Here is a 13,758-nt window from a genome sequence, read left to right on the forward strand (position 1 = left end):
CTCTACGACACGGAGCTCGAGGCCGCGCGCATGCGCGACGCGCGGCTCCGGGCCCTGGGCGTCTACTCCGACGCGCACCTCCAGCACTCGCGCTACGGCCACCGGACGTTCCGCGACGTCGGCGCCGTCGCCGAACGCCACGCGCGCGCGCCGCTCGTCGCGCGCTTCCGCGTCGACGCCGGCGGCGACGTCGCCGCCGTGGCGAACCTGGAGACGGTCGGCGCCGCGCGGCGCGAGGCGAAGCTCGACGCCATGGCGCTCGGGAAGCGCGCGGTCGAGATCGCGTCCGCGCAGCGGCGCCGCGACGACCGCAACGCCGCGCGCGCGAAGAAGCCGCGCGCCGCGCCGCCGGCGGCGCGGCGCCGGAGCCGGCCGCCGGGCGCGCGGGCCCGGCGCGCGCCGACGGGGCCGACGCGCGCGCTGCTGGGCGAGGAGGACGACTTCGGCATCGATTGCTTCGCGGAGCCGCAACCGGACCCGCCGCCGCGGCGGAAGCGGAAGCGGTCGCGGTCGCCGCCGCCGCGGCCGCCCTCCGCGCGGCGGTCGCCGCCGCGCGAGCCCAAGCCCCACGAGCTCGTCAAGGAGGTGAGCTGCGAGCCCAAGCCCCACGAGCTCGTCAAGGAGGTGAGCCGCGAGCCCAAGCCCCACGAGCTCGTCAAGGAGGTGAGCCGCGAGCCCAAGCCCCACGAGCTCGTCAAGGAGGTGAGCCGCTCCGACGACGAGGGCCTCGGGGACGTCGGCGGCGCCGACGACGGCGCCGTCGACTGGGTCTGCTGCGACGCGTGCTCCAAGTGGCGCAAGGTGCCGCGCCGCGTCTTCGACGCGCTCGCCAAGGACGCGCGCTGGACCTGCGCCGACAACGAGGACGCGGCGCGGAATTGTTGCGCCGCGCCCGAGGAGGCCTGGACCGAGCCCGCGCACGCCTGGGTCTGCTGCGACGCGTGCGGCAAGTGGCGCAAGATCCCGCAGGCCGCCTTCGCGGCGCTCGACGCGGCGCGGCCCTGGTACTGCCGCGAGAACGTCGACGCGGCGCGCGCGTCGTGCCTCATCCCCGAGGACGACTGGGACCACCCGAGCGACGACGGGTCCGACGACGCGTCGTCCGCGCTCCGGGCGTCGCCCGCGACTTCGACGCCGGGCGCGACGACGCCCGCGTCGCTGTCGCGCGTCGGCTCGAGCGCCGCGCTGCCGACGCTCCTCACCGTCGCCGAGCGCGCGGCGTCGGCGCCGCCGGCGCCCCTGCCGCCCCGCCCCCTCGGCTGGGCGGCGCCGGCCGCCGCGGGCGTCATGAAGATGCTCCGGGACTTCCGGGACGGGGCCGGGGCGCCGGCCGTCGCCGCGGAGCCCGCGGCGCCCGCGGCGGACGGCGCGCCGGCGGCGGGCGGCGCGCCGGCGGCCGCGGTCGCGTGGCAGACGCACTACGACGACGAGGGCACGCCCTACTACCACGACCCGGCGTCCGGGGTGACGCGGTGGGGGTTGCCGCCGCCGGGCATGGCGCCGGCGCCCCCCGGGCCCCCGGCGCCCGACACGCGCCGCCCCGCCGACGAGCGGGCGCCGCCGCCGGCGAGCATCAACGAACTCCACGAGATCGTCGCGCAGCTCGCCGCGGAGGACCAGGCGCTCGTCAAGGGCTGGGCCACGGACCTCCAGCGCCAGCAGGTGCGCATGGACCGCGACGCGGTCCTCGCCGCCTGCGCGCGCCTCGTCGGCGACGACGCCTGGCGCGCGGCCTGCGCCGCGGCGTCGGCCGCGCGGCGGCCCCCGTCGTGACTTCCCCCCGACGGGGGGGCGCCTCCCCCGAGCGCCCCGCGCGGACGTATAAGCGTCCTTGCGCTCGAGCCGAGGTGTGCCTCCAAGCACGCGCTAGGTCGCGCTCCCGGTGATCGCCAGTGGCGAGAATCTGTCGATCCAGGCCGCCGCCGCTTGATCATCTCGTTCGCCCGGCGCGGCCGTACTAGCTCGGTATTCAGATAAGCGTCGGGAGGCGCCGCAATCCAGTTCACCAGCGGCGAGAATCTCTCAGCTCGTGCGATCCGTCGGGCTCCAGCGATGGCCCTCGCCGCGAAGGAGCTGAAATGGCAGATTCAGGGGTGGATGGCCACCGTCGACGCCATCCGGCCGTCCGTGCCGACCTTCGGCTTGAAGTACCTGAAGCGCAAGCTCGCCCAGCCCTTCAAGCGCGAGGCGAAATTCGCCACTCCGGACCCACGGCCGTCGCGCGACTTCCTCGACGCGTCCGTGGACGCGCGGCACCGGTCCGGCCCCGTCGTCGCGACCGTCGACATCGAGGTGCTCGCGGCCGGCGGCTGGTGCCGCGAGGGCGTCGGCGACGCGTTGAGCGCCGAGGACTGCTTCGCGATCCTCGTCGTCGACGGCGCCGTCGCGCGGACGTCGACGGTGCCCAACCAGAAGGTGCCCTGCTGGGGCCGCGACGACCGGCGCGCGTTCCGCGTCGACGTCTGCGACCCGGGCGCGACGCTCTTCGTGGGCGTCTACGACGAGGACCCGAATCCGCTCGACCCGGACGACAAGATCGGCCGCTGCGCCGTGTCGCTGCGGGCGCTCGCGCCGAACGCGCTCTACGACGCCTGGTTCCCGCTGACGCTGCGCGGCGACGAGGGCGAGGCGCTCGCGGCGGCCGCGCGCGCGCTCGTCGTCGACCGGCCCATGGCGACGGCGTCAGCAGTTTGACGCCGCGCAGCGCGCAAGTCCCGCGGCGCCGTGCGGCTTCGACTCAAGGTCGCGTGGCGCGACGACGCGGCCTGCGCGCGGTCCGTGCTCCGGGACCTCGCGAAGCCGCGCGAGACCTTCGTGCGGACGCCGCAGACCCCCTCGGGCGACCACCTCCGGGAGAACGTGCGCTTCGCCATGTACGGCCGCGGCGGCTGCCCCGCGGACCCCAACAACGAGCCCTTTAGCTCCCACGCGCTCGCGGACCACGCGGATGAGCTGATCGATCTCGTCGCGTCGGCGATCGCGCGTCGCCCGCGAGGTCAAGGACCTGACGACCTACGCGCGGCCGCTGCGATCGCTGACGGCGCTCGTCGCGTGGCTCTCGTGCGTCGCCAACGCGGGCCGCGTCGCGGGCTGGGTCCTCTGCTTCGTCGCCTGGGACCTCATCGACGCGCTCGGCGCCGCGGGCCCCGCGGTCGCGCGGCCGCAACTCCCATTCACGAACTGGCTCCGCGCCGCTTTCGGCCTCGGCTTCGGCCTCGCGCCGCGCGAGGCGGCGCCGGACGTCGCCTTCGCGCTCGGCGCCGCGCGCGCCGCCGCGGAGGAGTCGCTCGTCGACGCCTGGCGCAAGAAACGCTACGAAGCGTCGCTCGCGGTCGTCGACCGCGGCGAGGAGACGACGGAGCACGACAGCCGCCACGTGGAGGGCGAGCCCATGAAAAGCTTCCGGTCGCTCCACCCGCTCGCGGGCTGGCTCCGGCCCGTGCAGAAGGGCCTGCTCGCCGCCCTGCGGCCGCTCCGCGTCGCCAAGGCCGTCTGGGGCGGCAGAGACGACCCCGTCGCGACCGCGACGGTCGCCTTCGCCGCGCTCGTCCTCGCGGCCGCGAGCTTCCTCTACTCGGAGGTCGCGCACGGCTCCGTCGTCGCCCTGCTCGCGAAGCTGTGGACGGCGTCGTGCTACGCGGCGGGCGTCGCGCTCTTCGGGCCGCAAAACGTCGTCTTCGAGCGGATCCGCGCGCGCGCGCGCGCCCGGCGGCTCCGCGCGAAGTCCGTCGCGGGCTTCGACCGGGAGAACCTGGCCGCGTTGCGAGTCCAGGAGTGCTTCCGCAGCTACCAGCGAACACTCCTGGAGCGCGCGGCGGAGGCGAAGGCCAGCGTCCTGTGGCCGTGACGATTTTCGAGAGATTTGGGGTGGGAAAACAATGAGACGTCGTCACCGTCGTGATCGGTAGGCGAAGGCGCGCGTCGCCGCCATGGAGCTCGCGGAGCGCGAAAGGCGCCGCGAGGAGCGCCGCGCCGAGCAGGCGGCCGCGCGCCGGAAGGTCGAAACCGCCCGCGAGGCCGCGGACGTCGCCCGGGCGGACTCCGCGGCGCTCGTCGCGCTCCGCCGGCGCCTCGGCGCGGGCCCGGTCCGCGCGAGCCGCGTCGTCGCGTTCGGCCGCCGCCACGCCAAGGTCCTCGCCTTCGAAGCGGGGGACGCGACCTTCGTCTACGCCCGCCCCGCGACCCACCTGGGCGCCGCCCTCGGCGACCGCGACCGCAAGTGCGTGCCCGTCGCGCTCATCGAGGAGGTGTCCCTCGTCGACGCGCGGAAACCGCGGCTGCTCAAGTTCGCGACGAAGCACAAGAAGTTCGTCTTCGAGTGCGACGACGCGCGGGACTGCCGCCTGCTGGTGGACGCGCTCAACGCGGCCGCGGCGCGCGACGGCACGGCGGCGACGGCGAACTTCCGGCGGCTCGCGGTCCCGGCGAAGCCCCTCGCCGCCGTGAGCGCGGCGCTCCTCGAGCGGTCCGCGGCGCGGCCCGAGGTCGCGCGGTCCACCGTCGGCTTCGGCTGCGTCGCCGAGGCCCGGGCCCACGAGCGGGGCGGCGGCGAGACGCGCGGCCGGCCGCGGCCGCTGCTCTAGGCGAAGACCCCGATAACATGGAGACGAAGAAATTAGCGACGCGCGACCTCCCCTCACCAGTGGTCGCGGTCGGTGGGCGGCACGTTGGCCCACTTTTGCGCGGGGATGTTGTGCTTCGGCGCGACGGGCCTTTCCTCCATCTTGATGGAGATCCGGAACATGCAGACGCCCGAGAAGACGAGGACGCCGAAGGCGTAGCCCAGGTTCGTCTTCCAGTTCGGCGGGTCGACGAACCTAAGCGGGAGGCGGGGTGAGAGGGCCGCGCGGCGCGGGAGGCGGTCGACCGCCGGTCGCGCGGACCGCGCGCGCGGCCCCGACGACCGCGACGGCGGCGCATCGGTCGGGGCGCGTCCGGGCGGGTCGTGGGCGCGCGGCGGGGCGGCGCGCGGCGGCGATGGGCGCGCGTGCGACGCACCAGCCTCCCGCGGGCGTCCAGACGTGGGCGGGCGCCGGCGGGTGCGCCCCGCCGCCGCCCCAGCGCACGGGGGTCTTCGTGCCGGTCTGCGCCAGCGCGGGCACGGTCCTGGAGAGCGCGCGGAGAGCCATGGCCGCCGCAAGTCGACGAGAGCGGGCGCCGCAAGTCGTCCAGGCTCACAAAAACAAGCCGATTTTGGTCGATGTTGACGCGCTCGCCACAGCATGCTCATGGCGTTCGCTTCCCTGGTCGCTGTCGCAGCGACGCTGCTGGCGCAGGCCAGCGCGCGTTCCATCGAGATCACGCTGACGGCGCCCTGGAAGAGCAGCGCGGCGAGCCCGCTCGTCGAGGCGGCCGAGTTCTTCGCCGAGGAGGGCGCGGCCGAGTTCTGGGCCTTCCTCGAGGCCGTGGGCGGCGGCTTCGGCGACGCGAAGGCGCGGAAGACCATCGACGGCGCGTTTTCCGGGCCCTACGCCTCGGCGACCCACGAGGAGGTCGGCGCCATCGCGCTCGACTACGGCGAGGAATCGCTGCCGCCGCTCCGCGCGGCGCTGCTCAAGCTGTCGCTCGCGACCCGAGAGTACGCGCCGCGCGTCGAGGCGCACCGCGCCCTCGCCGCGAGCCTGCCGGCCTGCGACGGCGCCACGAGCTTCCGCGCCGTCGTGTCGTCGCCGGGTCACGCCGATCGCGTGGCCTGCGCGCCCGGGGACGTCGCCGCGGCCGTCGCCGCGGCCGAGGCGCCCGTCTGCGGCGGCGACGGCTGCGACGACGCGACGCACCTCCTCGGCTCCGAGGTGCCCTACCCCGGCGGCGCGCCGCCGAGCGCGCCGACGGTGCAGCTCGTGGGCGACGTGTCCGCGCCCGAATTTCCGCGGTGGCACGCGGCGTGTAAAGCGCTCGCGGACGCGGGCGCCGCGTCCTACTTCCTGCGCCACGGCCCGCCGGCGGCCGCGGCGTTGGCCGACGCGACCTACTTGCAGGGCTTCGGCGCGAACCTGGATATTAAGAACATGGAGTACCGCAACTTCGACGACGAGAAGAAGTCCGAGGACGGCGAGTCCGAGGTCGAACCGGAGGACGTGCGCTTCGACGAGGGCGCCGAGGTCGGGGGCGTCGTCTTCAGCACGCTGCACGCGAGACGCCCCGGGCTCGGGCCCGAGCTCAAGAAGCTTCAGGACGCGCTCCTCGAGGAGGCGTCCGCGTCTTCCGGCGAACTGAAGATGTGGCGGACGCGCGACCTCGCGCTCCAGGCGACGGCGGCGATCCTGGACGCGCCCGACGGGCTGAAGAAGCTGCGGGAGCTCGCGTCGGACTTCCCGTCCCACGCGTCGGCACTGTCGACGTTGAAGGTCCGGGAGGAGCTCCGGACGGGCGCCGCCTACGCGTCGCAGTTCGCTTTGCAGAGCGGCATGGGCCAGCGCGCGCTCCTCTTCCTCGGCGGCGCGGCCCACGACCTGTCGTCGCCGACCCTGAGCGTCCACGGCATGCTCAAGGCCGTGCGCGACGAGGTCAGGGAGCTCGGCGCGCTCGACGCGCTCGACGTTGGTAGTGTTGACACCAAACAGCAACTCCTCAAGCTCGCGGAGCGCGGCCAGGGCCGGCGGCGCGCCGCCGTGAAGCGCGTCGATTTATTGAGCGGCTCCAAGGGCGCGGTCTGCTACGCAAACAACCTGGAGAAGGACGCCATGTACAAGCGGTGGCCCTCGAACGTCGACCAGCTGCTCTACCCGTCGTGGAATCTCGCGTCCATCGCCAAGAATCTGTACACGGCCGTCTTCTTTCTGGACGCGTCCACGGTGGAAGCCCTGGAGGCGGTGCACATCGCGTCGCTCATGATGCGCCAGGGCTACCCGGTCCGCGTCGCGTTCGTGCTGGGCGACGCCGCGGACGCGGCCGACGACGACGACGCGGGCGACTTCGCGAGCGCCTTCGAGGAGGACGCGGCGGCCGCGGGCACCTTCGACCTCGACGACGCGGGCCAGGCCGCCGTCGTCGCCGCCTACGTCGCCGCGCCGCCGCGCGGGTCCGCCGCGGGCAACGGCGACGCCGTCGCCGGCCGCGACGTCGCCGCGCTCGCGGCGCTCGCGCGCGCCGCGCGGGGCCCGCGCTGCTCCTGGGAGTTCCTCGCCACGCTGGCGCTCAACGCCGTGCAGTACGGGAGCCAGGCGCCGAACCTCGGCGAGGCCGTCGCCGCCTACGCGGACGCCGTGACCAAGGGCGAGGAGGACGCGAAGCCCGGCTTCGAGACCGCGAAGCGCGCGGGCGCGAAGAAGGACGGCTGGAAGGCGCTCAGGGGCGAGGACTTCCCGGGCCTGAAGGACGTCGCGTTGACGGTGGACGCGCAGAAGACGTACGCCGCCGCGAAGGGCGTGTCCTTCGCGGGCTCGATGGCGCTCAACGGCATCGTCATGGACGGCCTCGACGTCCAGGGCTCGCTCCTGCCCCTCCTGGGCGAGGAGCAGCGGCGCATGGCCCAGCTCGTCCACCGGGGCGCCATCGACGACGGCACGAAGAACGTCTACGGCAAGGCTCTCCTCCAGGGCGCGAAGGACGCCAAGTCCGCGCCGCACCTGTCGAAGCGCTACTCGCCCCTCTTCTCCGACGACGGCGGCGAGGCGACGTACCACGACGTGCCGGCGGACGCCTGGTTCGCCGCGGACGACGCCGCGCGCGCCGCGGTGTCGCTCGTCGTCGTCGCCGATCTCGGCACCGCGGCGGGCCTGCGCCTCGCCTTCCTGGCGCTGTCGCACGTCGCCGACTTCGTCGCGCCGGAGGAGCCGGAGGCGCCGACGGAGGAGGACGAGCTCGACGACATGTTCGCCGCCATGGACCCCTACGGCGACCCCTACGGCGACCCCTACGCCGACGAGCCCGAACCCGCGGCGCCCGCGAGCCGCGGCGCGCGGCGCGTCGCCGTCGTGCACAACCCGGCGGCGCCCGGCGCCGGCGTGGGCCACGCCGTGGCGCGGGCCCTGCGGGCGGCGTCGACGCCCGCCGCCGCGCGCGACGCGCTGAAGGCCGCGGCGCTCGCGGCGACCGCCGCCGAGGGGCCCGCGGCGTCCGTCGACGGCGAGGCCTGCGGCGCGGGCGAGGCCTGCCTCTTCGCCAACGGCCGCAAGGTGCCCGGGAGCTATGTGCGGAGCGTGCCCGACGTGTCCCTCGTCGTCGACCTCGAGGCGCCCATGGCCGCGGCCGTCGAAGACGTGCTCGGGGAAGCGGCGTCGGACGCGGCGACGCTCGCGGCGCGCGTCTTCCTGGGCAAGCGCGCGTCGCGGCCGCGCAACGACGTCGAGGGCGTCTTGAACGAGATGCTCGAGCAGGCGCCCGAGGTCGGCATCCTCACGCTCGAGAGCGGCGGCGGCGGCGACGACGATTCGTCCACGAAACCCGCGGTCACGGCGCTGCTCGACCCCCTGTCCGAGGCCGCGCAGCGCGCGGCGCCCATCCTGCTCGCGCTGCGGGACGTCCTGGGGCTCAAAATCAAGATCTGCCTCCAGCCGGACCCGGAGCTCAGCGAGGTGCCGCTCCAGAAGTACTACCGCTTCTCGCTGGACGCCGAGTCCGTCGGCGCCTCTTCGCGGCCGCCCAAGGCCCTCTTCAGCGGCCTGCCGAAGACGCACGTGCTCACGCTGCGCGTCGACACGCCCGAGTCCTGGGACGTGCAGATGGTCACGGCGGCCCAGGACCCGGACAACCTGCGGTGCGAGGGCCCCGGCCCCTGCGGCGACGACGCGTCGTCCGGCGAGCTCTCGAAGATCGGCTACGCCCTCAAGTCGCTCGTCGTCATGGGCCAGTGCTACGACGTCGTCCACCGCAAGCCGCCGAACGGGCTGCAGATCGAGCTCGTGGACCGCGCGACGGGCGAATCGCGCCACGACACGCTCGTGATGCAGAATTTGGGCTACTTCCAGCTGCGCGCGGGCCCCGGCTACTGGAAGGTCGACCTCGCCAACGGCACGAAGAGCCGCGAGCTCTACGAGACCGTCGAGGCGTCGGACCGGCGGGGCTTCGGCTACCGGTCGCGGCGGCGGGGGGCGGCGCACGTCTTCGACGCCGCGGCGCCGGCTTCCGACGGCGTCGCCGTCGTCGTCGACGACTTCGAGGCGTCGGCGCACCAGCTGCGCGTGCGCAAGCGCGCGGGCATGGAGGACGTGGAGCTGCTCGGGGACAAGGCCGATGACGACGACGATTCCGGCGGCGGCTACTTCAGCGGCTTCTTCTCGAAGAAAGCCCCAAAGGCGAACGACGACCTCGACACGGTCCACGTCTTCTCGCTGGCCACGGGCGCCCTCTACGAGCGCATGCTCAAGATCATGATGCTGAGCGTGCGCAAGCGCACGTCGGGCCCCGTCAAGTTCTGGCTCTTCGAGAACTACCTGACGCCGGAGTTCAAGCGCGACGCCGAGCGGCTCGCGGCGGCCAAGGGCTTCGACGTCGCCTACGTGACCTACAAGTGGCCCGAGTGGCTGCGGCGCCAGACCGTGAAGCAGCGCATCATCTGGGGCTACAAGATCCTGTTTCTGGATGTGCTGTTCCCCCTGGACGTGAGGAAGGTCATCTACGTCGACGCGGACCAGGTCGTCCGCGGCGATCTGCGGGAGCTCTGGGACACGGACATGGGCGGCAAGCCCTACGGCTACGTGCCCTTCTGCGACTCGCGGCCGGAGACGCTGGGCTACCAGTTCTGGCGGAGCGGCTACTGGAAGGACCACCTCCGGGGGAAGCCGTACCACATCTCCGCGCTTTATGTGGTAGACCTCGACGTCTTCCGGAAGCACGCCATCGGCGACGAGCTCCGGGGCGTCTACGACCAGCTGAGCCGCGACCCGAACTCGCTGTCGAATTTGGACCAGGACCTGCCCAACTACGCGCAGAACTCCATCCCGATCCACTCGCTGCCCCAGGACTGGCTCTGGTGCGAGTCGTGGTGCTCCGACAAATCCAAGGAGACGGCGAAGACCATCGACCTCTGCAACAACCCGGAGCACAAGGAGAACAAGCTCACCATGGCCAAGCGCATCATCGACGGCCGGCCCCTCTTCCCCGAGTCCTGGGTCCAGCTCGACGACGAGGTCAAGAACGCGACCGCGGCCTAGATACGTTAGTTAAGCGACGGCGACGGAGCGGAGGTCGCGCGCGGCCACCGCGAGGGCATCCCAGTCCCGTCCCGGGCCGAGCGCGTTCTCGACCGCGTGCCAGCGGAGGGCAAGTGCGATTGCGCCCGCGTCCCGAAGCTCCTCCGCGACGTCGCGCGACGGGAGTCGCGCGGCGGGATTCACGTCCGCGACGTAGCGCGCGCCGGCGGGGAGCATCCGCCGCGACCCCTGGACGCCGTCGGGGCGGTCGCAGAGCCAGTAGAGCTCGTCGTCCGCCGGCAGGCACCGCTCCAGGCGCGCGCGCGCGTCCGTGCGCGTCGGCCGCACGAAGACGTCCGCGCTCGACGCGCGCGCGTGGCCCGCCGCGGCCTCGGGCAGCGCGCCGCTCTCGACCCAGAACGTCGCGACGTCGTCCGCGAGCCGCGGCGGCGCGCCCTCGACGGCGTAGAGGCAGTCGACGCGGCCGCGGCGCCGCGCGACGAGCACGGCGCGCGCGCCGGCGAACCGCGCGGCGACGTCGGCCTCGCGCGCGAGCGGCGCGACGACCCGCAGCAGGCGCCGCGACCCCGCGCGGCGCTCGAGCTTCGCGGCGAACTCGCCCGGCGGCGGCGCGGGCGCGTCCGGCGACGACCGGCTGTCGAAGTAGACGACCGGCGCGAAGACATGCGCGACGGGCACCGCCTCCGGCAGCGCCGGCACGGGCGCCGCGACCGGGTCGACCATGACGCCCGCGGCGCCCGTGGCGTCGACCAGACGTTGCGTGAGTTCCTTCGCCTCCGGCTCCGTCGCCGGCGGCGGCTCGACGAGCAGCTGCAGGTGATGCGTGTGTTGCAAAACGCGTCGCAGGCTGAGCGCGCTTGTGCGTGTCATCATTAGTGCTATCATGCATGCGCATCGCGCAGCCATGCGGCTTTCAGCGCGCGGGTTCATTGCGCAAGTAGCACCCATTGCTTGCGGCAAGAGGTTCACTGTCAGCAGTTGAAGCTCATCTTACGAGAGGCAGCCCAAATTAGAAAGGCGGCGAGTGGACCCGAGTCGTGTCATCAGCTAAATTTCGAGACAGGAAGGCCGCTGCGGTCTCCTCGCCGTAGGCCAGCCAAGTCCTCAAAGCAAGCGATGCCGGCGAAGATCGCCGTGTCGCCCATCGTCCTCGACGAGGAGGGCATCCCATCGCCCCGCGCGCTGCTGACGACCCCGCTCTTCAGCGTCCGCTCCCGGCGCCTCAGCGAGGCGGAGCGCAGCCCGAAGGGGCGGCGGCCGTCCGTGTCCGTGAGCGTGCGCCGCGGCCCGAAGACGCACGCGTTCCCGCCCGCGTCGCCGGCCGCGACGACCGAGGGCGGCTTCTTCGCCGTGCTGGCGTCGCCGCCGAGCAGCCCGCGCATCCAGATCGTCGTGCAGCGAGCGCACCACGCGACCCACATCGACATCGACGTCTTCCTCTGGCTCAAGCTCGTCGTCGTCGCGTCGCTCCTCGTCAGCGCGTCGGGCCTCGTGCCGGCGCGGGCCCGCGGCCCCGGCGCGTCGCCGCGCCGCACCGTGGCGACGACCACGACGACGACGTCGAGCTACCAGGAGGCCGCGACGCTCCGCGACTTCGACGAGCCGCCCGTCCGCGCCGAGCCGCCCATCCCCATCCGCGAGGCGAAGCGCGCCTACGCGGACCCGGCCAAGTTCGCCGCGCCCCCCGCCGCGAAGACGCCGCGCGATTTGCGCGCGCTCGTCGACTCGTCGCTCCGCGTGACGCGGGCCCACGGCGTCGGCGGCGCCCAACGGTTGGGCCGGCTCTACACGGCGTCGGCGGCGTCGGCCCTCGAGCCCCTCATGGACTGGCAGTCGAACGCGTTCCGCGGCGCCGCGGTGGCCGCGGCCTACGTCAGCTACGCGCCCATCGCGTCCGCGCTCGCCGCGTTGCCGAGCCCGAACGCTGCCGAGGGTGGCTATTTCTTTTCCTTGATGTCCATCGTCTACGGCACGTTGACGGCGTCGACGATCTCCGACAGCACGACGCGGCTGTCGAACCTCCGGGCCGCGGCCGTCGAGGAGGTCACGTCGCTGCCCGCGGTGACGCGGCGCCTCGAGTCCATGCTCCTGGGCCGCCACGCGACGCTGGAGATGGGCCGGGTCTTCGAGGACGTCGCCGCGGGCGTGCTCGCGCACACGGACGCGCTCATCGGCGGCTCGACGGCCGAGGAGCTCGCGTCGATCTCGGACTCGCGGGACCCGCTCCTCGACGTCGTCGCGGTGCTCGAGGACGCGCAGCACGAGCTCGGCCTCGACCTCGGCTTCGCCCTCGACGGCGTCGAGCGCGCCATCGCCGCGCGGGGCAAGCGCCTGAGCCTCGAGCGGTCGTCCATCGCGCCGGAGCAGTTCGCCGTGCTCCGCGGCTTAGCGGTGGCGTTGGTGGGCGCGTACACGTACCTTACGCTGGACCACAACGGCGGGACGCCGTCGCTGCTCGGGTTCACGCTCGACGGCGGCCTGGACGCGTCCATCGGCGTCCACGTGCTCTTCTCTTTGGTCGTCGGCGCCGTGTCGGTCTTCGGGAACCTCGCGGAGGACCTCAACCGGCCCTTCACGGCGAACAAGCTCGAGTCCGACACGGTCGTCGCGTCCCTCAAGCAGCTCCGCGACGGCCTCCTCCCGCACATCCGCCGCGGCTAGGTTCCGCCCCGTTTCCCGCGCGCGGCGGCTTGGACTCGCCGCGCACGCGCGTTTTGTATACAGTGTGGGTGCTCTCTCTCTCGCGCATTAGGCGACGCACCCCGCCTACGCGCCTACCTTGGGCGGGCGCGGGAACTGGTGCTCTCTCGCGCGCCGGGGAGTCGTCGACGAGGCACGCAATCTTAGGCGTGCCCTGCGCGCCGCGCGTATCTAACACGCCCCCCTGGGTCGGTCATCCACGACACCGCGGACGAGCCCCCGACGCCGCATCCTCCACCGCGCTCCGCGGCGCGCGCGCTCGCTCGAGGAGCGGTCCGCGATCCATCCCCGCGGCCCCCGTAAATCCAGGACGGCGAGTTACCCCGCGCGGTCCCAGACGCGATGGGCGGAAAAACGCGCCCGCCGCCGCGACCTCCGCGAAAGGGGCCGCGGCGGCGCGGGCGGAAGAGTCCCCGTCGGTCGCCTCGTCGTCGCCGGCGCGCGCCGCGATCGGGCGGCGCGCCGCCGCCGGCCGCCCTACGCCTGCGACTCCTTGACGATGTCGGAGTCGCCCTGGTCGATGACGGCGAGCATGGAGCAGTTGAAGTACTTGCCGCAGGCCGTGCCCAGGTCCTTGTTCGTGCCGTTGTAGGGGATGACCTGGCACTTGGAGAGCATCGCGTAGTACTCGACCTCGGACTTGCGCAGCGGCGGAGTGTTGTTCGCGATGATGACGAGCTTGGCCTTGTTCGCCCGCATGGTCTTGAGGGACGTCTTGTAGCCGAGGGCGACCTTGCCGCTCTTCATGCAGAGCGCGAGGCGCGAGTTCAGGTTCACGACCTAAGGAGAGCGAGGGGTTTGTTGGGTTCGGCGACGAAGGGGGATGCGGGGGGCGGGGCGTTCGGCGCGTCGGGCGTCGCGGGACGCGGGCGGCGCGCCGACTTCTTCTTCTGCTTCGCGGCGGGGGCCATGGTCGTCGTCTAAAAAGCTCTCGTGCACGGGGGCAGTCGCTGAGCTGATCGTC

At 73.4% G+C, this 13,758-nt stretch overlaps 2 protein-coding genes across 2 annotated transcripts; one reads left to right on the forward strand and one right to left on the reverse strand.

The window, feature by feature from the left end:
- Window positions 1-9,140: 9,140 nt before the first annotated feature.
- Window positions 9,141-10,094, forward strand: AURANDRAFT_28389 (hypothetical protein; the record flags this gene model as incomplete). Its single annotated transcript, XM_009040008.1, has 1 exon — window positions 9,141-10,094. One exon carries the CDS (start codon window positions 9,141-9,143, stop codon window positions 10,092-10,094), a length of 954 nt encoding a protein of 317 aa, XP_009038256.1.
- A 3,005-nt stretch (window positions 10,095-13,099) lies between these two features.
- AURANDRAFT_60165 (hypothetical protein) lies at window positions 13,100-13,758 on the reverse strand (the record flags this gene model as incomplete). Its single annotated transcript, XM_009040034.1, has 2 exons — window positions 13,100-13,574; window positions 13,673-13,758. 2 exons carry the CDS (start codon window positions 13,703-13,705, stop codon window positions 13,272-13,274), a joined length of 336 nt encoding a protein of 111 aa, XP_009038282.1.

This window comes from Aureococcus anophagefferens, assembly GCF_000186865.1.
Source record: "Aureococcus anophagefferens unplaced genomic scaffold AURANscaffold_13, whole genome shotgun sequence".
NCBI classification, from domain to species: Eukaryota; class Pelagophyceae; order Pelagomonadales; family Pelagomonadaceae; genus Aureococcus; species Aureococcus anophagefferens.